This window comes from Drosophila serrata, unplaced genomic scaffold (assembly GCF_035046125.1).
Source record: "Drosophila serrata isolate PLE 108 unplaced genomic scaffold, ASM3504612v1 contig_295, whole genome shotgun sequence".
Classification (NCBI taxonomy): domain Eukaryota; kingdom Metazoa; phylum Arthropoda; class Insecta; order Diptera; family Drosophilidae; genus Drosophila; species Drosophila serrata.
The window spans coordinates 1431083-1456924 of record NW_028257193.1 but is presented as its reverse complement, the minus strand read 5'-3'; the positions used below and the strand labels follow the sequence as shown (position 1 = coordinate 1456924).

The 25842-nt window shown below is 40.8% G+C and overlaps 2 protein-coding genes across 8 annotated transcripts in view; both read left to right on the top strand.

Moving 5' to 3' along the window:
• cnc (NFE2 like bZIP transcription factor cap-n-collar) overlaps nucleotides 1-25842 on the top strand; it is a 50305-nt gene that overhangs the window by 22309 nt on the left and 2154 nt on the right. For 3 of the 7 annotated variants that reach the window (XM_020962080.2, XM_020962078.2, XM_020962081.2), the window contains 7 exons: nucleotides 615-887; nucleotides 1070-1148; nucleotides 13613-13689; nucleotides 13765-14319; nucleotides 20649-21095; nucleotides 21167-21254; nucleotides 24555-25810. In XM_020962080.2, coding sequence (XP_020817739.2) covers nucleotides 615-887; nucleotides 1070-1148; nucleotides 13613-13689; nucleotides 13765-14319; nucleotides 20649-21095; nucleotides 21167-21254; nucleotides 24555-25810 — 2775 coding nt within the window. Of the gene's footprint in view, nucleotides 1-384; nucleotides 529-614; nucleotides 888-1069; nucleotides 1149-3024; nucleotides 3132-13612; nucleotides 13690-13764; nucleotides 14320-20648; nucleotides 21096-21166; nucleotides 21255-22166; nucleotides 22703-23954; nucleotides 24061-24554; nucleotides 25811-25842 lie in introns of those variants that run through there. The other 4 variants (XM_020962082.2, XM_086837036.1, XM_020962083.2 and 1 more) reach the window with 4 other exon arrangements.
• Nucleotides 6294-9008, top strand: fzo (fuzzy onions). Its single transcript, XM_020962084.2, has one exon. The coding sequence runs from the start codon at nucleotides 6748-6750 to the stop codon at nucleotides 8923-8925; it is 2178 nt and encodes a 725-aa protein (XP_020817743.2). The 5' UTR covers nucleotides 6294-6747; the 3' UTR covers nucleotides 8926-9008.

Below are 25842 nucleotides of genomic sequence, written 5' to 3'. Positions count from 1 at the left end.
AAACTGTTATATATAATTAACATTATTTTGTGCTACTTTTTACAATCTTTTAAAAGAGTACCCTTAGGAATATTTCTAATTAGAAATATAATAAGGATTCAACTTTGCACTTAACCAAGTCTTATGAAGAATATAATAAGTAGAGTATCTGCCATTCTCTGATATCCATTTCACTGTGACGAATTTTTATCTATATGCCACACGACTTATCAGCTGAAAAGCGTAATGTAAATCGACATTATCATATTAAGCAAAGTGAACCGAAGTGAGGAAGAGCAAAGAAGAGTAAACGAGGTCTCCATATGGACTATGAGTCGTCCGACTCTTGGAGCCTTCAGTCTCTCTTCGGAAACTAGCAAATGCGGATGACGTCGCGAGCCATTGAGATCGAAAAGCACACAAATAAACAAAATACGCACAATACGGAATACGGCATAGTGAAACTTAAAGATAAATATAGTTACTATAAACGATTATTCTGAAAAGAAAGGAGTGAAGATGAGGGTGTTCATCCATAGTGATATACTGGTTAGACTTTTGTGCTGGCAGTGGATAAATCTATATTAAACTCTGATTTAATTACCATACTAACTTTATGATACCTTCCTTTGCAGGAGAGTGAGATCGCTGAGGTGTTGTACAAGCAGGATGTGGATCTTGGCTTTAGTCTCGATCAGGAGAAGATCATCAATGCCTCGAATGCCAGTGGCAATACCGGAGCCAACTCTACCAAGTCGAAGCTGGGGGATGAGGCCAAGTCCTCGGATCCCTCAATGTCCGACACGGCCATCAAGGATACCAATGTCAATGGCGAGAAGGAACCCGGTGAAACCTCTGTGGACGATATCGAGAAGCTAAAAGCTCTGGAGGAGCTTCAGCAAGATAAGGTAAAGTGATTTACATATGGAATTTCACAATATGTACATAGCCCATGGAGGTAGGGTGTAGGGGGTAGATGGAGATAATGCCCAAGTCGGTTTTTGATAATTATCTCCAACTATCCAAATGTCGCAGTTTATTTTTTGGTAGTTTCAACTTATACTGATCCTATGATTTATTTGTTAAACAGGAAAAGGACAATGAGAATCCTCTGGAGGATATTACCAATGAATGGAACGGAATACCCTTTACCATCGATAACGAAACTGGTGAGTTTTAGCTCTAACTTTATCTCTCTAAATAATTAGTTACTAGACGATCTTGTTCTGGTTACATGTGGTCAGATCATCATCTTATGGGTCGTATCTTATCTAGGATAATATAATTTCACTTTCAAAAATAACCAAAGATAAGCTCTACAGAAGCAGGAGGCCTTCTGCTGAGAAGGCACGTTTCTTGGCCAGATAAAAGTACTGGGTAAATTTCAGGGATTACGTATTATTAGATTTTATTTTGGAAGTGGTCTGATAGAAGATTTACATTACCGAATTAACGTTAAGATAAAATGAGGACATGTAAGATTAGGATGTATTAAAATATTCAAATAGCAAGAGATTAGATATATATATTTTTGTGGAGAACTCATTCTCCATATATTATATTAATAACATTTATCAAAGCATCTTTTCCATTTATTTCCCAAAGCTAATAACAAAAGGGTGGAAAAAAATAACCGATACAAGTTGAGGGAAAATGGCCTGCCAAAAAGATGGCGGCTCCTCTAATATAAACGAAAATGGATTATCCTGAATTCGTTGGGGGTTTTTCTTACTAACAGAAGAGGGTGTATTTGGTGGGGTTTTCACCATTGTGTATATGTGTGTTCGTTTATTTTCGAGACGTTTATAAATGAATGTAGGCATTCTGAGTTGACAGGCACGAAAATTAAAAGAAAAATGAGCTTTTTTTCTCGTTTCATTTGTGTGTGTGAAACAGCCCAGCGACCCCATCCACTCCACTGAAACCCACCCATCCACATCTCACATCCCCAGCAAATGCCACAAAGGCCAAAGCCGATGGCTGCTGCTGCTAATCTGGTCTGCCTGAAACCGCGCCCCGTTTTCCCATCCAAGCGGCCTGCCTTTCAAACAAACTTTGACACGCACACGAACTTTTATTATTATTAACCGAGGAGGATGAGGAGAAGTCATGAGTTTGAGGCGGCCCCCACGACTCTCCGGTCTTTTAGCAAGCCCGTCTGGTTCCGAGACTGGCACTGGGACTGGGTCGTGCCGCCGCTTCTGGACGGAATGAGTCCACGACAGAGCCAGAGCCAGAGCCAGAGTCGGAGGCATGAGATACGAGACCGAATCCAAATCCAAAAGCGGTGGCGGTGGCAGTGGCAGTAAAAGTAGCTGCCACCGCGCGTCGCATAGCCTCGCATGCAACATTTTTCTTTTGAAAAATGAACGAAACATGATTCGCCAAAATAGCCCAGGCACATACACAACACATACCCACAAATATATATATATATATATATAAATAATATATAAAGAAAGAAGTGCTATATACCATATAGCATGTATTACGGGGAGGTGTGTGTATATGAATGTGCAAGGCCTCAACTTTGGCCTATAAGCTATACTCAGTCCGATTGAAGACCCTTTTTTTTTGCTAAGCTAAAAAATACAGGGACGTTCATAAAAGGGGATGGAATATAGTTTATTTTTGGCCTAAAGAAGTCGCTATATTTAGCAGGGATACATTTTTAAATATACACCACAAGAAGAGTATTTAAAAAAACCTTGAATATGTTTTGGAAAAAGTAAAGGTATAGTTTTGAAGTTAAATGTTCTTATTGAACAAATTTCAACAAATAGGTAATACCTATTTTAAACTTTATCTGGTAACTCTTCTCTGTATCAATAACTTTTATCTGTCAACTAAGACTTATAAAAGTCTGACCAGTTGTTAAAGTTCTTTGTGGTTTCCACTCCTGAAATAAATCACAAAAGGATAACAAGTGCCTAAAAGTATCATAAGAGAGTTGCCAGCTTTCATTGGTATCGATAACTATCTTTTGTATTTTACATTTTATGTGAACAAAATGTGCCACATCATTGTCTGTCATAAATAAGTGAAAACTTAAGTGTTTAAAATTTAATTATAAAGTTTAATTGGAACGTTATTTAAAAAGTAACACAGAACATGTGTATTTCTTAGTTATGGTTGCTTTGCCGCCTAGATTGGTATGAACATTGCCTAGAAATTAGAACCATATTCCTCCTCCTACACATATTTGTGGAACCCAGCCTGTTCTGGCTCATTGAACTGGCAAATCGAGCAGGAGAAGGAGTAAAGTAGTAGCTTCTGTTGAGGTTCTCCCTTCCTTCCATCACACACGAAATCGCTGGCCACCATTTTGTGCTCCATGGAATAAGGGAAGATTACGAGCAGCCACCACCACCATGTTGTATATATATATTTCCTATTCACGAGCATCTATGATGCTGCTGCTGCTGCTGCTGCTGCTCATAATGATTGCTTCGTTTGAGCCATTTATTAAAAATCCATTGATGCTTGCCCCGACTCTAACTCCGGATAGATAGATTCATATCGCATTCGAGGCACGCATTCACACGCACTGCTGTTGCCCTTTGTCTCGTTTTGGGCTTCGATCTCGGATTTGTGCGTATCCAAATTCCCCATGGATCGAACCCAAACGAACGAATCTCTGTAGCCTTTGGCGGCATTATCATCTCCATTGTTCCAAGGTTTGACTAAAATTATAGTCATTTTTTCGGTTGCTATTCCAATGTTTGTGTCTGTAAATGGTATTCCTTAGCCGATTTTCTTTTACTTTTTTGTATTTTAGAATTCATAAAATTCATCTTCCGCACGTTCAGGTGTGTTGTTTAGTTCGTTGTTCTTTCCGCTTTTCACAAGTTTTTCCCTCATTAATTTTTAACTGCCGATGCCAATGATGAAGTTGTAACTATTCTGGGACATTTTCCTGCCCATTGTCCTTGTCAAGGTTGCCTTGTCATGGGGACATGTGTTACTCCCCTACCAGTTTTAAGAGTTCTAGGATGTGACACGGTTGGTAATTAAGTCGCCAGAAGTATCTCGTATCTCTGGGATACAATTTCGCTTCGCTTTTTAACGCCTGTCCTCCAATCAGCTAGCATTTGTCTCTGATTTTCTATATCTATCCATGGGTATATATGTATATATCTTTCAGTGAATCACAAAATCTGATTACATTCGTTGGCTTTCAATTCGATTTGGTTTGTTCTTTTGCTGCCCTCTCTGTTTGTTGTTTATTTTTTTAGCTCTCAGATCGTTGACAACTTTTGGAGCAATGACTTGGCCAGAAGTTTTTAGCTTTTTGGTATCATAGAAAAATGCTCTTATTCTCAATTATGTTATAGATATTTTTGGTTTCTTTTTCGGTGGCTTAAATTCCATTATGCAATCAGTTAGGCCGCTTGCCGGCTGCCAAGCTACGCAAGTTTATTGACCACAAAATAAAGTTTTTGAGGGGAGCAAAAGAAGGCTTATTGGTGGGAACTGAAAGTTGAATTCTATTTTTTCAAGAGTTTGAAAAAGGAAAAAGACACGTTTCAAGAATTTCTCTAAGCTGTAACCTTTTATTTATGTAGTTCTCAATATTAAAGCAAGCATTTTCAAGTACAAGCATATTTCTTGTTCCTCTTTTAATTAGTTTTATTTTACCTTTAATTAATAATGAGTCCAGGAGTTATCATTTAATTTCCTGTCCATCGATGGGTTCCTTTGTGGCTAACATCAAAGAAAACATCACAAAAACGATGAGGGTTACTTTATTATAAAACATCTGGTGCGGATCCAGCAGTGCACCTATTGAGGATCTCTGGTCGCTCCGGTGCCACCTTTTGGTGGCTCCTCCTGTCTGGTCTGTCTGGTGGCCTTCCTCGACCCGCCCCCGCTGCTGTCTGGCAACGCGAAAGAAATTGTTCAAATTCTACGTGGTCAGCATTACGCTACAAATTTACAAATAAAAAAAAGGGAAAATTTACATGCTGACAAAATAACAAACAGACAGGGAAACAGGGAGAGAGAGGGAAGGGGGGCCATAGGTGAGAGCACTGCAGTCCTGACCGGCTTTTATTTTTGGTCTAGTCTGGACTGGTCAGCACTTCGGTGGCGGCTCCAATTTTCTGCTGCATAATCGTATCACTTTCAAGTGTTTTCAAAGTCTTGCGCAACCTCTCTTTGCCTCATTTTCCGTTGCCAAAACTAGCCCAGAATTTCACAATTCTATGAAATATGCAGTTTAATTAGCCAAGCACTTGACCCATTGAGTACTCAATGTACGGCTTAAGGATTACGAAAGTTTTTCAATCTTCAATTTAAGTTGCAATGAGTGTGTATTCAAATGAGCAGCCATTCCATTCATAAGGTTCATTCAAGTTTCTTTTTGGTTTGGAATGTGATGATTTCAATTCCCATTTTGTGGCAACTCATTAACAACAAAGAGTTTGGTTGACTTCTGGCCATATCCAATACACATGGCTGTTAACAATACTCTACCTCCTTCCGACTTGGCCTGGTCTTCTCTTTTAGCAATTTCATTGTTGACAGAGTCATGGATCTGTCCTGTCACAATTGTTGCTTTACTGGGTTTGCTCTGATTTAAGCCAGGCTTCAAGCTAATGGATTTCCTTAATAAGTTAGTCTTTCACCGGATACAAAAAATCTCCATTTGAACGCCACTTTCAATCAGCATCGGCTTCTTTATTATTATTATTTCTCTTCTTTTTTTTGCGTCGGGCAACAATTTAAACTAATTAAGTTGTAATAAAGCACTCAAGAAAACGCTTGAAAAAATGAAGAAGAAAAACATTGGAGGGGAAACAAAAAAGATATGATTAACCAGGCAAAGTTTGGCTTGTTCAAAATATATATGTATCTCTGTGCCCGTTTTCCTACTGTTTTCTAGCCGAGATGAGAAAAAATATATGTATATACAAAAAAATTATACAAGCATCCAATCGAAATGCCTGCCCCCGCCTCACCTCATCAATGATGCTGCTAATTTTTTCAGAGCGAACCGCCGACGAACCCCGGCGAACTCAACTGAAGCGATCCGATCCGATCCGATCCAATCCCCGCGATCCCTCTGACCAATTTCATTTATTTTTTCCCTACTTTTTTGTATCTTTGAAGTTCACCAAAAGCATTTGCTTTGGGGGGGGGGGCTCTTTTGGTGCTTTTTAGCCTGGTCTATTAGTTCAGTGGCCCATTAATGTGCATATTGCCTGCTCTTTTACTCTCTTTTCGGTGATTTTACGATTGCGGTAATTGTGTTAATTATTTGGGTAAATAAGTTTGGTATTTTGATTGGGCTTTTCAGAGGTTGTAACTGGGGGAAGTTACTCTATTGGGGTCACTGGAAAATTGCAGATAAATTGTGCCAAATTATAAGGGAAACCAGAGTTTAATTAGACTGTAAAAATCTGTATTTAAAGAGAGTATGTATTATTATTATCTTAATTAGCCTCTATATATTTGTTTCTACCTGAAACTTCAAATGTTTTCTAAAAAGATTCTTCTATCAAACATTTAAATACAGTTTCTCTATAAGTTAACATCTTTTCCTACTTTAAAACAATAAGAACCATGTTCAGATTAACCCTTTCAGCTTTTCTATAAACAAAGTATCTTTGTGAAACACTTCCCTGGCTTTCTTCAGTCAAACCAGTACTCCCTTTTACATTATCATAAAACCCTTCATAGCTAGCAAGAAACACCTGATAAATATTCACCTTATATTTTTTTTAAAACCTCGTATATATTCTTTAACTAACAAAAAGAAAGTGTAAAATGTGTGATTCGGATTCGGGGGAAAGTACCTCCTCGGCATCATCGCTCAGCTCGTTGAGATCGTCCTCATCCTCGGGCTTGAGTGAGTTTGTTGATGCCAGAATTGAGCTGCAGGACATATACCACGATTTGGATAGATTTATATCTTCTCTCATGACCACTGTGGAGGGGAGTAATCTTATGGATGACTCAGAGGAGCAACAGCAAATGGAGCAGCTCCGTTGTTACTCCAGCAAAGTGCAGGCCATTGAAAAGGTAATGTCCCGGGATCGCATGAAGGTGGCCTTCTTTGGAAGAACTTCGAATGGGAAGAGTGCTGTGATCAATGCCCTTCTGCATGAGAGAATCCTGCCCAGTGCCATGGGTCACACAACCAGTTGCTTTTGTCTGGTTCAAGCCACCACGGACGAAGAGGATCCAGAGCATGTGCGGGTCGAGCAGGAGGATCAACAGCTGGAGTTGGGTGCCCTTAAGGAACTGGCCAGTGCTCACTCGCCAAGAGCCATGAAACCCAGCACACTTTTGCATGTGAATATGCCCAGGAGCCGCTGTCGTTTGCTGGACTATGATGTGGTTCTCCTGGACACACCAGGTGTGGATGTAACAGCTCATTTGGATGACTGCCTGGATCGCTATTGCATGGATGCTGATGTTTTCATCTTGGTTCTCAATGCAGAGTCTACAGTTTCACGCGTGGAGCGGCAGTTTTTCAAGGATGTGGCTTCAAAATTGTCGCGACCAAATCTCTTTATACTAAACAATCGCTGGGATGTGGCCAGCAGCCAGGAACCGGAAATGGAGCTACAGGTGAGGGATCAGCACATGGAACGTTGCCTCAAGCTTCTCATCGAAGACTTGGGTGTATATTCAACGGAGGAGCAAGCCCGGCAGAGGATATATCATGTCTCGGCTCTGGAGGCTTTGCAATTACGAAATGGTTGCAACTCAAATCCCACTGGACAAACTAAAGAGCGTTACCTAGAGTTTCAGCGCTTTGAGACTGATTTCTCCAACTGCCTGGCACATTCTGCCTTAAAGACCAAATTCGAGCAGCATATGCTGAGTGCGCTGGATATCCTGGCCCAGTTAGAGGCCACTTTGATAGGTCCTCTTACCTCCAAACTGGGCCAACTGCTGAAGGAAACTGGTGAGGAAGCAAATAAACTTTATGCGGAAATAAACAGTCAGGAGCTCAAAGTAGTGCAGCGGGGGGAAGAGCTTAAGGATCAAGTGGATGATCTATGCGAGGAAGCCCTGGAGATGGGACAGCAGGTGCTAAGGGATCATATCGCCAGAGTCCTTCCCTCGGCCGTGGAATCCTTCTCGCAACCATTTCATCCCCAGATGGCAAGACAACTCAGTCACTACCAGCGCTCCCTGAGTGCCCACTTGGAGGTTCTACTTGCAAACGAAATCGTGGAACGTATATCTATACCGCTGCAGGTGAAACTAGGCCAGCTGGATCAGGAAGTTCAGGGTCAACCGTCGGAGGAAACTCTAGCTTGGCAGCTCATCTATAGACTGGATTTTCAATCCCTGATGCGTGACTTTCAACCGGATCTGAGATTCCGTTTCTCCTGGGGCCTGGATGCACTTTGTCAGCGCTTCCAAGGAAAGATGTCTCTGTACGCCAGTCCAGTGCAAGAGCGGAAGCTACTCAATGGCCACAAGGAGGTGACACCAGCTCCTCCTCCGATGAATGCAAGTCAACTGGAGGTTATAACATCTCTACTCAAGTCGGATGGCTCCCTTGTAACCTTGTTCCTCGTTGGAGTTGCTATACGTTCTTTGGGTTGGCGTGCAATGCTGATTATTGGTAGCCTTTTGGGATCCATGTACCTCTATGAGCTGCTCCGTTGGACACCAGCTGCTCAGGAGCGAAGCTACAAGTTGCAATACACACAGCACTTGCAACAACATCTGCGGGCGAGAGTGCATCAGACGGCAACCGGATTCGAGTTCCAATTCAAGCAGCAGCTGGTAAAGGTTCAGAACTTATGGATAGACGAGGTGGGACTCATAAGAATGAATTTCAATTCGAAGATTTCAAAATTAAAGGAGCAACTGAAAACGATGCAGGAACTACAGATGAAATTGAAGGAGTTTCGTTCCAAGGGAAATATGCTGGCAATTCGATTACGAGAATTTCAAGAGCTCTATTTGGCTAGCAGGGTTTAAAATTATGAGGGTTTCAATTTAAATTTGAGTTTTGTTTAGTTTCAATTTTTGTTTTGGATTTTAATTAAATTTGCCAATAGTTACATTTTGTGTTTTATATGTTTTACAGATAAGTTTCTGGTTTTGAGTATCAATTTTTGAAGAAGTTTAAATTAAAATGCATAAAAGTGTTCTAAAATGTATATTTTCTTAAATAGTTTGAAGATATTTCAAAATTCGATTCGCATTTTTTCGGTAGAGAAGCTAGCGTAACAAAAATTTCTTCAAACTGGTTATTTTATGGATTTCATAAAAAACTTTAATTTTCCTATAAAATGTAGCATTTTCCAAAGTTTTCTTTCTAATTTCCACAGTTTTGATTATTTCCCTGCCACTTTAATGCCTCTTACTTGACTTTAGAAAATCCTTTTCCATGCAAATTTGAGCGCTTTTTGTTGCTATTGATTGTTGAAATTACTTGATTAGATTGTTTTTTCTTCCTCTTGACGGCTTGTACACACACACACACACACACACTCTTGCACTAAAAACGGGCTGTAGAACATGCACATGCTGGGAATAAGAACAAGAGAACCAGTTTTGGCTTTTTTTTTTTTCGTAGACTTCCCAACAAAGCGTTCATGTTGAAGCGGCCAAAAAGCAAAAGCAAAAGTACAGCTAAATGCACACACACACACACTCACAATTCAGTGCCCAAGCCGAGCTCTTGGCTCCGCCTCTCGCACACACTCACACACACTCACACTGCGCATGAACAAAGGCAGCTCAAACCGGGGAGGAAGTCCATACGGTTGTCTCGCTCGCACGCTAGGCTTGAGAGCGCCATTTCTCTTGCGGCGCTGCCAGCGTCGACAGCGATGGCGGAGCTGAGGCCGCGAGGCAGAGGCAGAGCCAGAGTTTGGCAGCGGCAGCATTTTTAGAATCGTATTTGAATTTTTATAAACGCTCGAGAAACCTTCGACGCTTGACGCGCGCGCAAAGAGAAGCGAATCAAGTGTTAACAAACATTGAGAATTTTTCCGGGGCACTAAAAACGTGGGCGTGGACTAGCAAAAATAAAAAAGGACTCTGTTTCGGGATCAAACTGTCGAGCTCCGCAGAGGTGACGCGGCATTCCGAATCGACCGCTTCAAAACGCTCGTTCTGTTCAAGTCAAGTGTATGTTGCCACGGTTCTTTTTCTGCCAATTAGATGATTTGGGAAATTCTCTATAATATATAAAAATAATAAGAAAAAACCAACACCCAGCATCGACAAACTGTGTCAAATATTAACAAATTACCAAACTATTACGCGTCTGCATTTGTGCAAAAAAAATAAATATACAAAAGTGAAAGTTACCAAATCAAAAAATACATGCCAGGCTCCAACACTCAAGTGACCATTGTGCGATTCTAAAAAAAAGCCCCTACAATAACCGAAGGCATTGCCAAATAGCTTAAACCCATTTTCCACACACTCACACACACGAGCTTAACAATCGAATTGTGCAAAGGAAAAATACAAAAAAAAAAAAAGAAAAATAATAATAATAAAGCCAAGACAATAAAAGGCCTGTCTGCAGCGGAAACGGCAATATCACATTTTGCGATTGGATTGCTATTGCTATTGCTATGTCAGTGTGTTGCCATTGTTGATTCTGCAACATTTTGGCTGTCAAAACGTTACATAATTGTCAAAGTGTTTGGCCAAATATCAACAACAATCAGCGCTTTATTGCAACAATTTGTGTTCAATCTGCTTACAAAAGACAACAACAACAAATCAAAAAAACAAATCCACGAAGAAGAAATAAAACCAAATCAAACCACATTTGAGTTTTTTTTGTGTTTCTTGGATTATAAACACGAATATTTCATAGATATCAACATCGTCATCATTGCAGCATCCCTTGAACTAAAAAAGGTTCGTAAAGATCCATTGTTTGGTACGAAGATGTGACCGAATTTTGAAATTTATCGTATGATTTGAAAATTACACAAAAGTACAGGGTAATATTTGGGCTACAAATTTTTGAGATTAATCATTAAAAGAATTAGAACTTACAAATCAATAAGAAACAATACGTTCTATACTTTCTATTCAACTTTTTTTTAATAGAGTTTTAAGTATTTATTTATGGAGGTTTTACTATGATCATTCTTCAAAGAAATAAAGTAGAATCTTAACTCAAAAGTTATGATTCTTATTACAGCTCAAAGTGGGGTTAACTTTAGATTAGAAACTCTCCAAAGTAATCATTTAGAAAATAAGAACTTTCAATCAATAAGAAGCAATTTTTTCTAGTATTTTTAAGTAATTTTTAATGCTCAATTGAGAGCATTCTTAAAAGAAACTAAATAGAAGCATAGCTAAAAGTTATTATTCTTATCTTATTCGTATATGTTTTTATTCGCTCTTTATAGCTTTAGACTCAAGATATGTTTCTTTATCCAATTCCTAGAAACCTTTTGGTAAATGTAACAAATTTTTTAAAAAATTTTGGGTTTTTTTCTAATTCGATGCCCAATTTTTTGCAATTCTATCACATAAACATTTCCCTCTAAAACAATTCATGGTTGATCATAAAACAATTTGCCCAGTACAAGTACTTGATTGAGCTTAATAACCATTCACTCCTTCGATTAGGCTTACAATCTAAGCAAACAATTCAGATAAGTGCCACCCCGAAAACCCGCCCCATTGTTACCCCTAGAAAAATATCAAGTAGCCGTCGGTGTTTAGTGCTCAATCAACCCCATTAGCGGCTCCATTACGCGACTCTCCCACCATTATCCTGGACTTCCTTCCTTCTCTTCGTTTGAGCAAACTTCCTGAAAGGTAACCAAAAATTTGACCAACAATTGTTGGCCCCCATCAACGCCTCCCTAAAGCCTTGTCCGCCTAATTGCTGGTGACAGTTGACAGTTGCTCCTGGTCAGTCCGGCCAGAAAACAATGCATACTACCAACCCAAAAATCGAATAATATTTTCATTGTCGTTTCGGCCACAAAGAGCGAGTAACCAAAAAAACACAAAGAAACCCACGAAAAAGGGAGACAAACAGCCAGGCAGCCCAACGATAAGTAAACAGCTAACAACAGGCAAACCCACACACGCATTCCAAAATTAACGGACCACGAACTGTTACCAAAAAAATAATAAGAATTAAATAAGGAAGGGAGAACCCTAAAATAACAGGCTATGCCGAACCAAAAAAAAACATGGCCAGAACAGATAGACAGAAGAAAGACCAAGAACCAATTCGGCCCAAAATGGTTGCGTTGGAAATTGGGAAAAAAGGCAGGGGGAATACGTTTTGTAACCAATCGTAAGAATAACAAAGCATTTGGTGGAGAGACCAACTGTTCCATCGGCTGTGTTTATTCTAATTTTTGAACCCGACTCAAGTGCCCCAGCAAAGGTCGTCGTCGTAGTCGTCGTCACACCACTTGAATCTCTCTCTCCGACCTGGACTTTCCTACTCTTTCGACCAGGTTGCGCCCTCTTTTTGGCCCTCAAATTCATTTCGGGTTTTCGTTTTGGCTTTATCTAGATGTTTGCCCACGTTTTGGGACGGGGGTTTTCCTCTTCGTGGAACTCGAGTCGATGTTAAGTAGTAATTTTCTGATAATGTTCAGAGTCCCCCCAACCACTCTTGACTCTGGATTTCCCGAGAATTTCCAATGCAAATATTTGGCCGCCATCAATATTTGAGCAGGAATCAATTGTCTTGTGAGTCAATTCAATTGTAAGCGATATAGTTGAGGGGAACTTTGATTTTAGTCTATGTTTAGTTTGGATATCTCGGAGCTGTCATAACTGATCATCAATTAAGAGGAGTCGGGGGTATTCGTTCATTTATTGCAATATTTTTCAGCTTCAGCTGCTGCTGCTGCTTCCGTCAGGCGATCTTTTCAGAGATCACGTTTTTATGATTATGATTAATGATTTGCACTCAGCTTGACTGACTCTAGTTACTGTCCAGTCTCTGATCTCTCCGCTGATCTCCCGAACTGGGTCTCCCACAGGAAAGTGCTACTGTTTGGCCTGATCCTTGTTTACCTTCTTCGTTTTCTATTTTTGTTCCCCAGGAGATTTTTGGGCAAACCTTTAGTAAGAAAATTGATCACACTCTGGGGAATATAGGGAAATGAGTTAGGGTGGGAGAAGATAAACATAGAGTCAGCGTTCCTATTCAAATAATCAAAATATTTTTGTATATTTTCCACGCTGTAATAGAAAGACAAAGATCAGTACTCTGGGGTAAACTATACTCCAAGGGGAATGCAATTTGTTTATTGGAAGTATTTTGAGCAATCAAAAGTTAGAATCATGGTTTGGGAAATGATAGTACTTAATTCTCCGTAGAGAATAGTGAGGGTTTTAGAAATCCCCATTGATCAGAACATAATTATTTTCAAATCATTCTTGAGATGCAATTCTTTCAACAAAGAAGCAAAGAATGTATTGAGAAAATAATTTATTTTACCTATGAGGAAGAATACAGGTCTAATAATAAGTTCTTTTACCGCATTTCTAAGCTCAGTTTATAGAAAGATCTGATAGAATGTATAAATTAATCACAAAATAAAGTTATTAGGGAACAATTCAAAGTTAACCAAGAACAAAGATCGAATTGTGACTATAAAAAGTATCTCAAAAGTAGCTCTAACTTTATATTAATTCTTTCCTTTCCCCTTTTCAGGTGAATATATTCGCTTGCCCCTGGATGAGTTGTTGAACGACGTACTCAAGCTCTCGGAATTCCCCCTCGAAGACGAGGTAAGTCCAGTGGCCCCCCATTTAGCCAGGTGAAAATACCTAATGTATGCCCCATTCTCCTCTCCAATTCCATAGTTATCCAACGATCCGGTGGCCTCCACTTCGCAGGCAGCCGCTGCCTTGAACGAGAATCAAGCTCAACGGATTGTTTCCGAGACCGGTGAGGATTTCCTCAGTGTCGAAGGAGTTCCAAGCAAGCAGCGACGCATCGGCAACGAGGACAAGGACAGGGATCCAAATAGGGCCGACGGTGATAGCTTCTCGGTGAGCGACTTCGAGGACCTTCAGAATTCCGTGGGCTCGCCCCTGTTCGACTTAGATGAGGACGCCAAGAAGGAGCTAGACGAGATGTTGCAATCCACGGCTCCGCCTTACCACCACCCCCACCCCCACCACGGCCATCCCCATGCGCATCCGCATCCCCATAGCCACCATCATGCTACGATGCATCATGCCCATGCCCATCATGCGGCTGCTGCAGCTGCTGCCCACCAGCGAGCGGTGCAGCAGGCCAACTATGGCGGCGGCGTTGGAGTTGGAGTCGGAGTCGGTGTGGGCGTGGGCAGCGGCACGGGCAGCGCCTTCCAGCGGCAGCCAGCTGCCGGCGGATTCCATCATGGCCATCATCAGGTAAGTCTCTGTGTGTGTGTGTGTGTGTGTGCATTGATCGTAATCCTCCCCACCGAAAGGTATATATTTATTTATAATTTGATGCGGATGCTCGGTTCAAGTGCTGCCATCCGTCGAGCGCTCCACATACTTGCTTACACGTCTGCACATGTACCTGGCCAACGGGTGTGCGAGTGTGTGTGTGTGTGTGTGTGTGTACACAGCTGCGGTCAAAATAATAGCAATTTCAAAAGAAAGAACAAAAATATTAATCTGTTATTGTAATTTATTTCAACTTGAAAGTAATATAATAATGGAAGATTACACTTTACCTAAATGAAGTACTGAAAAATTAATTTTTTATATCAATGAAACCAGAAATATTTCCATTTGTTAAATTTATATTTAAATTTATATTTTTGTATGATCTTTTTGTTAACTAATCAAAGTTTAAAAATCGCATAACTAAGCCAAAAATGAATCAATTTCAATTCGGAAATCTTTCCTGTGTTAGTTTTTTGAAGGTTAATAAATCTTTATATTACATTTTTTATTTTCAATCATTCAAATTTTTCTCAATTTTTGAAAATGTAACCCCTTATAAAATTTTCATAATTTTGAAAAAGAAATAGTAATTTTAGCTAAACATGGTTAGATAGATTCGCCTGTTGATGCTGTTCAAGAATATAGAATAGAATAGAATATAGAATAGAATAGAAATGACTCCTTCCCTGACTAAAATTATAATAACCTCTGCAAGGGTATGAAAATAGTTCTATAACTTACTTAAATTTTTAATTTTATGAAATGTAATTATTTTTAAACCCTTTTATATATTATTTTTAACTTAAAAAGCTATTATTTTGACCTCTCTTGTTAGGTGGCAATGTCTATATACATCTGTAATCATTCAAGGATCGTTTGCTCTTCGCTTTCGGTTATTCTTTAGCTGGTTTCATCTTCTCTGGGCTTTTCGAGTGCCTCTTTTCAGTCTTCGTTTTCTTCTCCTTCTCCCACTCCTTCTTCTGCTCTTTGTGGTGTTTCTTCCATTTTTTTTGGTTCTTCACGTGGCCCGGCTCCTTCCCCCGCTTCCATAGCCACCCCCTTTTGGGGGTTCTCAAGCACTTGATCTTGGGCCACCTCTCCTCAAGAGGCGCTGTTGTTGCTCTTGTTGCCATGTTTGTTGTTTGTACAAAGCTTCAAATCTGGTTGTACACGCTCCTCGCCCCCCTCTCTCCCTGCCCCCCTCGTGTTACCACGAAGCATCCGCTGTTATTCCGCTTCCAACCAGCTCAGAGTTCGTCAATCACAAGCTCCAGTCCCTGAGCCAGTCTTGGCTCTTCACTCGCTTTTTGGCCTTTTCTCGTCGGACGGATTCTTATTCTGTTTTATTTTTTGGCCTTTGTTGTAACTGCTCATCAGAAATGTACGAGAAAAGCAACAAAATTATGATTGCGAGCAGTGTTAAAATAATATAATGTATGGATACACACAGATGGGCTTCGGATTTTGTGGTCTCCCATCTTGGTTTCTGCTCTTCAATGTTTCTCTAAAGGCTTTTCTCAACCCGTTTCTCTCTCAATCTCAGCCTGTTTATTTAGCCGTTGTTTTCGTTATTTCTCAGCCAAGTTCTCGTTATTTTTTGTCTTTGGTATTTCTTGTTTTTTGAGTGAGTCAGAGTTAGGAAAGAATGATGTGGTTCTTTATAGAAACAAAGTCATACAAATAACTTCAATTAAAAGAACAAATTATACGTTTACTATAGATCCCAACTATTTCATATTTATTTTAATATTGCTGGAACTTAAAGGAAGGAAATCTTTAGGTTAATAGACCTAGGATTCATTTTAAGACATGTCTTCCCAAGAACTATAGGTTATTATTACAATATTTTTGTGAAAATAAGCAAATCCCTGATCCTTTGCACCAGCAACTAGTCCAGTCTTTGTGGCCAATAAAATTAAGCCACCGAACAAGTGCTTCCTGAATGAAACCCAGACCGAAGTTTAACCTCTAACCTACCTGCCTGCCTCATCTTACCAAAAAAAAGAGATGGATGTACAGGTGACAAAAGAGAGAAAATACCGGGTCGAGGGTGAAACAGTCACAAAGTCACCGGCAATTACCGTAAAGTCTTTTCCACCGGTAGTCCAAGAGAGAAAGGAAAACCACATCGGCGGTCAACCTGAGTTGCTGGATTAGGCTTAGACCGCGTTTGATGTGGTCCGTCCTCCTTCTGTATTTCGGTTTCCCGGGTCAACCAGCGGGTTGCCGGCTCTCGGCACTCGGCCAAAGCCATTTAATGAGCCAGATGATCGGTTATTCGTTGGTTTTCTCGAGAACTACTGTCGGCTAAGTCCTTTGCCGACTCTCTGGGGGATTTTCCAAACGTCTAACTGTTAACGGTTAAACGGAAAGTGTCATTAGGCGGCTTTAAGCTTTTGTTTTTCCAGCAATCTCTCTCTCTCTCTCTCTCTCTCTCTCTGTTTTCCCTTTGATCCTAGTGCGAATAATCATTATGCAACTTCCTGATCACATTTAATATGCCATTTGCATTCATTGATGATGGCCCTTTGGCTGAAGCTACCTGTACTCAGGTTTCTCTATGTCTTTACACAGAGAGAAAACTTCGGTTAAAATGATTTGATTTAAGAAAATAACAAGATAGGAAGCTAATTTTGAATAGCCGAATGTGTATGTCTGCTTACACATAACTCAAGGGTAGCAATCGCCACATAACTCTAATCCTAAAAATGGGTTAATCTCTGTTAGCTTTTATAAGGATTTAAAAAATAAACAATTTTACACAATTATATACAATATTTTATACAATTAAATACAATATTTTGGGAACATTTTCAAAGCTTTATTCTTTATTGATTTAAAGTTTTAGTGCAAATTGAAATATATATAACTTTTGGTAATAATTATCTTTTTGGCCTTCGCATACCTTAAAGAAAACCTAAAATATGTGTGATAAATGTATATTTTTATATGCAAATTTTTTAGGTAAATCCAAGTTTTTCAAATATCATAAACTAAGCCAAAAATTCACCAATTTCAATTCGGATAACTTTTTTATGCTAGTTTTTTACGGGTTAAGAAATCTGCAAACTAATTTTTACCATTTAAAAAAATCATTTTTTTTTTGTCACATTTTGACAATTTTAACGATGTAACCCCTTATAAAATATTTAAATTTTGAAAAAACTTTTAAAATTTATTTTTTCCGGATATAGCTAGATCGACTAGATTCGGCTTTTGATTCTGATCAATAATATATATGAATGTATAGGGTCGGAAATTACTTCTTGACTGAGTTTTAAGCTTCTGACTGAATTAATAATACCCTGAAAGGGTTACATATATTTTATATTATTAATATCTATATATATATAATTTTTTGTGTGTATCTTTCGCTAATTGCAATCACTAAGCTGAGCTCTCGAGGGAGAGATTGGAAAAGGGGGCTAGAGCGGGGTGTCTGTGGAAGGGAGGCGCCTGTGTTCATTACGGACACTTTATTGTTGATTTTTTTGTTGTATTTTTTTTATACTTTTTGTATTTTTTTGCTTTGGGCTTTTGTTTTGTGTGTGTGTTTTTTTCTCTCTGTCGCTTGCAATGCGCCACTTGACTTTTCCGCATGGGGCCAAAGTGTTTATTGAATTCGGTGGCACTTTGCCGCACTGACCCCCCTCCATCCCCCCTGCCCCTTCGACTTGATTGCATCTTTTGAGCCGCTCGCCGCTCGGCGCTCGGCGGTAGCCCCTGCAATTAAATCCCCATTTAGCGCGCGCGAATTACAAAAAAATTTATCTCTTAATGTCCGTACCCCCGGCCCGCGCCTGCACCTCCTAATCGTCACCCTGCACGGCTTTAATTATGTGAATTTTAAATATTTGCAAAAAGCTTAACGCTAAAAAATCAGCGCAGCGCAGAGCAGAGAGAGAGAAAAAACTTTATTAATTATTTTTACAGCATCTCTGTGTTTTGCTTTCGTTGTTGTTTTTTCTTGGCTATAGTTTTTTTTCCCGCCGGATTTTTTCGCTGTACGATTTTAATTCAATTTATGTAAACAGTTGCGGAGGCTCAAGTTGAGACTCGAGCTGAGAGGAGGAGACTGCTGCTGTCATGGGACTCGATTTGTGCACACACATAAATCAAGTTAATGACAAAAAAAACACTCACAACTATATATATGTACATCTGAGGTGCGATGGTGGTATTAAGCCAAATAATAGACCAAGATCTCTGACGTCTTTGGCTAATATCGGTGATTCCCGATTTGCCATTGATGGATTGAGGATTTCGTGGAAATATGCTTTAACAAATGTAGAAAATAATGAGATTGTTGAACGTGCTTGCAAGCATTAAATTGGGCAAATCAAAATAAATATATTTATATTAATTAAAAGATCTTGTAGGTTGTAATAATATACATTGCTCAAACTTAAATGCCTTTTAAACTACATGAAAATATTGCTATCTTCCTTACCATTTAATCTTTTTAAATGTGTTTGAAAGTCAGCTATATTTTAGGATCCTAACTATAGTTTAATATGAAGCTATGATACAAATATCTATGCAATATAGCAAACATATTTTAGATAAATTTAATAACCAGTAAAGATTAAATACCCAAAAGTATCAATGAGAATCAAAAGCACCTAAGAATTCCTATCAAGTTCTAGCGGAACTCGCATGACCAAAACCCTAAATGGGATTGGTAGTATGAAAGCATTATCAAATGATAGTAATTCCCCGGATCAAAAGTGCAATCTAATGTACTTTTTCTGCTCTACCTCCATCTCCGCCCCTTTTTGTAACGGTTGAGGTTGAATTAAAGATTCCGGAGAATAGATTCAACAGATTCTACACTCACTCCGCTTCAGAGTGATCGAAGGAGATCGGCTACCGTGTCTAAGTTGGCGGTTGGATTTGGATTTGTTTGCGTGTGAAGCGTAGCAAACAATGGCCAACACCAGAAGTTAATGACAAGACAGTGACAATTCAAATTACACATGCGCGGTGCGCGCACTCACAGATACATACTCACAGATACAAAGATACACAGATACACAGATGCCGGGTCTGGGCCACTGCAACTGGCTGAAGTGAACGCCCAATGCTCGTATGCGGCTCCTACCTGCTGCTTACCTGTTTTGCGCTCAGGAGCGTGTTCAAGCATTCATTAGATACACACACACATGCACACACACTCTCGAATACAGGTTGTGTGCATCCCCGGCTACTGTCATTCCGTCCGTCCGTCATTCAGTCAGTCATTAGTCAGTTAGCCAAGTCAGTCAGCAGTTGGTGCTGGTCAAACGACAACTCAACGTCAACGCGCAAAGGAGTTCGATCGCTGGCCAAGAAGATTCAGATATTCGTTTTGTCGGAATTTTGTTTCATTTCATTTCATTTTTGTGGCTCCAACGATCCGTATCTGCAATGTCAGTGTCAAAGTGCATCAGCGTCAACGTCAGGCCGATATATCAGATCTCTGAAAGATCTTAATTGCACGCAGCACCGGCATTTAGCATTAAAAACAAATTTGTTTGCTTTGCCGCCTTCGAAAAGGGAAAGGATCAAAGATCTGAGAAGATTGAGGATACCAGATCGACAGTTCAAGAATATTTTACGAGAGTGAGTGTGCCTTTGAATTGGGGGGAGTAGGAAAATAACTTTGCAATTCGCCCACGCCGAGACTCTGGAATTAGTTGAGTAAATAAATAAAGCCATCGATAATTAACAATAACAAAAGAGGGCCTAATGAAGTCGTAGTCTCACGATCCGGCCGATCAGTCAGGCCCCAAGACGACTTACAGCTCTTTACAGAAGGCATCGTTGGTGGAGTTTGGGAAAACAAAGTCTGGCCAAGACCACTGGCTGGGCTTCAAGACTCCAACTCTGGCAGCCACAATCTCCGGACACTCCAACTCCCCAGCACTTGTCAATTTGAAAGATACGAATTTCATTTCGATTCCAACACACCGCGTTGATCGATCTGGCAGTCAAATCGCCAGACTGATACATTGTGCACGTTTTTTGGCTTACAGAGAGACTCGGCGGTGCTCTGACAGCCAAGGGGGAGATATTGTTACTTGTAGCGCAATTTGAATTCAGTTTATTGTCCGTATGTCTGACTGACTGAATGTGTGGTGTGTGTGTTATTTTAGGATCTCGGCGGTTTCCAGAGAATTCCCTGGCTGCGATGATTGATCGCTTATTGAGTTATAAGTTTCGTAATTCCAGCGACTATCGAGGCGAACCCTTCTCACCTTGTTAATACATCAACAGCTAAGCGACGAGCGCCGAATTAATCAATGTCTTCTCTTATTCCCTTGCAGGGCCGCATGCCGCGCCTGAATCGCAGCGTTTCCATGGAGCGTCTTCAGGACTTTGCCACCTACTTCAGCCCCATTCCCAGCATGGTGGGCGGAGTGTCGGACATGTCGCCGTATCCGCATCACTATCCGGGTTACTCTTACCAGGCGAGTCCCTCCAACGGTGGTAATCCGTCGGCTCCCGGCCAGCATGGTCAGTACGGTGGAGGAGCAGCTGGTGCCGCCCTGCAGCCACCGCCACCGCCACCACCGCCGCATCATGCGGCCATGCTGCATCATCCGAATGCCGCCTTGGGCGACATCTGCCCCACGGGACAGCCCCACTATGGACACAATCTGGGATCGGCGGTGACCTCCAGCATGCATCTGACCAACTCGAGTCATGAGGCCGATGGCGCTGCAGCTGCTGCTGCCGCCTATAAGGTGGAACATGATCTTATGTATTACGGGGTGAGTGTTCTTAGTGGAGAATCCTTTTGTATCAGGATACAACTTATAGTCAATATATCCTTATTTTCTAGAACACCTCCTCGGACATGAACCAGGCGGATGGCTTCATGAACTCCATTTTCACCGATGAAGATTTGCACTTGATGGACATGAATGAGAGTGAGTAATCGAAGAATTATTATTATTAGCATTATTATTAGTATATAAATTATGAAGAAAGTTAAAATGATTTAAACATTTTTTCAAATAAGAAAAGAAAATAACTTCGGATAGCCGAAGTCAATAACCCCTGCAGGATTGAATTATAGAATTTTATCGGAAATTTATCATTATTAAGCATAAAATATTCGCAATATTTAAATATTTATCTATGATTTTTTTGACCAATCAAAGTTTAAAAATCGCATTATCGCAAAAACTGATTAATTTTAATTCGGAAAGCCTTCTTATGTTAGTTTTTATTAGGTTTTTAAATTTGCTTACTCAATATAACATTTAAAAAAATTCAATTTTTTGCCATTTTTTCACAATTTTAAAATTTTGGAAAATTTTGAAAAAATTTAATATGGCTAGATCGATTCACCTGTTGATGCAGATCAAGAATATATATGATTTAAAGGGTGGGAAATGACACCTTCACTGATTTACAAGCTTCTGTCTAAAATTAAAAGACCTTGAAAGGGTATACTTAATTAAAAGAATTTAGAAATTTCGAAATTCAAAGAAAAGAAAACACCTTTATTAAATTTATTTATTTAAACCTTGATCAATATCTACAAGTAAAATTCCGTATATTTAAAGAAGCCCCTTAATTTGTCCAGTGCAAAGCTTTCGGTTTGCCAAAAAGTTTATATTTATTTAGGCAGAAAGCTTTGGTAAGTTAAGCAGATGGCGCATCGTCAGACAGTTCTCCCCCACCCACTCACTCATCCACTCAGCCAGCACAGCAAGCTTTCACTCAAAGCCAACGACTCAGAACAGATAAATCACTCGCGCACACTCACCACCGAGTTGAGCTGCTATAGGGTGAGCTTTTTGTACTGTTGCTTTATCGTTTTGCCCGCGACTCTTGACGTTCTTTCGTGATTAGCATACAGATTTCGTACAATTAGTTCACCGCTCGCTGGGCAAGCTTGGTGCGGCAATGAGGGATGAGGCGGCGGGCTCTAAGCGCTCAGGTTTCGCGCTGCTCGCGCTCACTGCTGAAAAGTAACTCACTCGCTCGCGAGCCAAAGCAAAGCGAAAAGAACGGAGCGCGAGTCGAGGGCAAATCAGTCGAACACGAACAATCGAATACGATAGTAAAGTAAATATTAGAACCGACGCGACTCGAAACGTACATACATACATATATGTGAACATATCGCCAAATAATAACCCACCGAACCGAACCGATCCGATTGATGGCGTAGCGGTACAACGTGTCGTATACTTGATGCAATTAGCATAAACGCCTTAATAAAACTATGACGCATTTGGCATAAGTGAAGAATCCAGCTCTCCCTCTCTGCATGTGTGTGCGTGAATTTAGAATTTAGATAGAGATATGTACATATATTTATAAAGCATCCCAAAAAAGGTGTACGCACTCATACGGAATTCAACAGGTGAGAGTGAGCAAAAATAGATAAAACTGGATCACATAAAAGAGTAGAAGCGGGGTGGTTTTATTTTCGGTTTCCAACCCCCTCGGAAATCACTGAAAATAAGAGAGAATGAGTGAAAGAAAGCCCTGTAGAATTGTGTGCGAACGCGTAACGATTTTTTCATTAGTCATGCCGCACGGCGATCTTTGTTGTTGTTGTTGCTGTTGCTGTTATTGTTGTTTCTGCTGCTGATATCAGCACAATGTTCTGCTCTCTCGAGTGATTCTCTTTGGGCTCCCACTCTGTCTCTCTCTCTACCGCCCTCTGGCTCTATCACTGCCTAATGCCCGTTCAGCAAGTTTTTTTCTTCATTTTATTTTTTTTTTGCCCGCCTGTTTGCTGTTTACTATTTTTAAACTGCTGAGTCATCCTTTTCGAAACAATAACGTTAAGCGAAAAAGAGAGATAAAAAAAACCAAGAAATAGAAAAAGCTCCAAGATCATAACGAATGAAAAGTTTGCCAATTCTAAAATTCCAAAAGGGTTGATAATAGTAACAGATTCATTAGTGTAACGTAACGTAAGTGGGTTACGTGTTTACGTGTCCATATTATTTCAGTTCAGAAACAAAAGACGTTCTCAATACGAAATCTTCTTTCTCATCTTTTAATGTTTTGTTCTGTACTTTTTTTTGGCTCATCATGAAACGTGTCATTCTGGCCTTAACTGTTATCTTTATGGTTTCCGTTATGTCTTGCGTTCAATGTGCCGCTGATAACTCTCGCATTTACGTAGTACCTACTGTACAGTATACAAAGTATCGCATTTTGTCAAGTCATCAATGTTTATGGTTTTAAGCTTTGACCTTGTCGACAGCGGGCACAAATACGAGCGAGAGTATGAAATACACCAGCTTACTTACTTGCTTGCTTGAATTGATTTGACTAATTAAATGCAGGAGCGCATTAATAATAATAATAATGTCTCAGATTGCACAAGCTTAAAGATTGCGCCGTTCTGGACACTCATCTTAGTAGTTGAGATAAGACAAACCCCTTACGGTTGGGTGGGCGTTGGACCTATGTACATATGTAATATATCGTAAGATGTGGCAATGTGACCAGGTATTTGCGAAATAGCGTTTAAACAGTTGAGCGGGAGAGAAGCACACGAGTTATCAGCGCTCGTGGTTGCCGCCTTATCGCCCGATAAGATAAGTCCCTGCTGAAATATGGAAAATGACTGCACACTTTTTTCGCCTGAATTTGTCGAAACAGCAGTCATAAATTTGTGCTGAATAATCGAAGCTGCAAAATGAACGAATGATTCAAGACCACGATAAGCTCAAATCTCTAATAAATTCTGTCTACGTGAACTGGGTCAGTACCCAAAATAACAGAAAAGAACTAGTTGCAATTGTGTTTAGTTAATTAATTATTATGCAACATTTACAGACGAGTGTTAACTTAACAGTGATTCATGAGTTAATAATGCAGCATTATTAAAAATATTTAAAAAGTGATCTTCATCACCGGGGAAGCTTTCATTATATTGACCGCTTCAAATACTTTAAATAGTAGTTGTTGCATTATTATTAGTAAGCTAACTATATATAGATTATCAAAAGTTAAAAACTAACTTGAGTGCTTTTGTGGCATATGCTTTCAATGCAACAAATACGCCATCTTAATTGTGAATGAGCAACATTAATGAATCGACATTTTTTATTTTTTAATCGATATACGATATAATATTTAAATGAATCGATATTGAGCTTTAACATCTGATCTTGCCGATCTACACATACGATCTTAATTATTTCCTTAATTTAGAATGCGAGAAGTTATACTAAACTATATGATTTCTCTTGCAGGCTTCTGTCGCATGGTGGACAATAGCACCAGCAACAACTCCTCGGTCTTGGGTCTGCCCAGTAGCGGACATGTCAGCAACGGATCTGGCAGCTCTGCTCAACTGGCGGCGGGACATCCGCACGGCAACCAAGCCAACGGAGCAGCCGGCGGCGTGGGCCCAATGAGCGGCTCGGTGGGCACCGGAACAGCGGGCATGACCACCGATCTACTGGCCAGCGGCGGTGCAGGTGCGCAGGGCGGCGCAGATCGCTTGGACGCCTCCAGCGACAGTGCTGTCAGTTCGATGGGTTCGGAGCGTGTGCCGTCCCTCTCCGACGGCGAATGGGGCGAGGGCAGTGACTCGGCCCAGGACTATCATCAGGGCAAATACGGCGGCCCCTATGACTTTAGCTACAACAATAACTCGCGGCTTACCGCCGCCACACGTCAGCCGCCGGTGGCGCAAAAGAAGCACCAGTTGTACGGCAAGCGGGACCCACACAAGCAAACGCCGTCCGCTCTGCCGCCATCAGCTCCTCCGGCAACAGCGACCGCTGTCCAGCCGCAGAGCATCAAGTATGAGTACGATGCCGGCTATGCTTCCTCGGGAATGGCCAGTGGCGGCATCAGTGAGCCAGGAGCCATGGGACCGGCTCTGTCCAAGGATTACAATCATCACCAGGCCTACGGCATGGGTGCCAGCAGTAGCGGCTTCCCTGGTGACTACACGGTTCGACCCACGCCAAGAACTTCACAGGATCTAGTGCAGCTGAATCACACCTACTCGCTGCCCCAGGGCAGTGGCTCCCTCCCCAGACCCCAGGCACGCGACAAGAAGACGGTGGTGGCCAACAAGACCGCAACGAAGGGAACGAATGCCTGCAGCTCCAGCAGCAGTGCTGGCGGCAACAGCAGCAGCACCATGGAGGACGAACACCTGACACGCGACGAGAAGCGCGCCCGATCCCTGAACATACCGATTCCGGTGCAGGACATCATCAACCTGCCCATGGACGAGTTCAACGAGCGGCTGTCCAAGTACGACCTTAGCGAGAACCAATTGTCGCTGATCCGCGACATTCGTCGGCGGGGAAAGAACAAGGTTGCCGCTCAGAACTGTCGCAAACGCAAACTGGACCAGATCCTGACTCTTGAGGATGAGGTGAACGCTGTGGTCAAGCGCAAGACGCAGTTGAATGCGGATCGCGATCATTTGGAAAGCGAGCGCAAGCGTATCTCGAACAAGTTTGCATTGTTGCATCGTCATGTGTTCCAGGTGGGTAAAACTCTACAAAGATAAGAGCTTTA

Coding starts and splice junctions, on each gene's coding strand:
- fzo (XM_020962084.2), top strand. CDS start 6,748: ATGTGTGATTCGGATTCGGGGGAAAGTACCTCCTCGGCATCATCGCTC.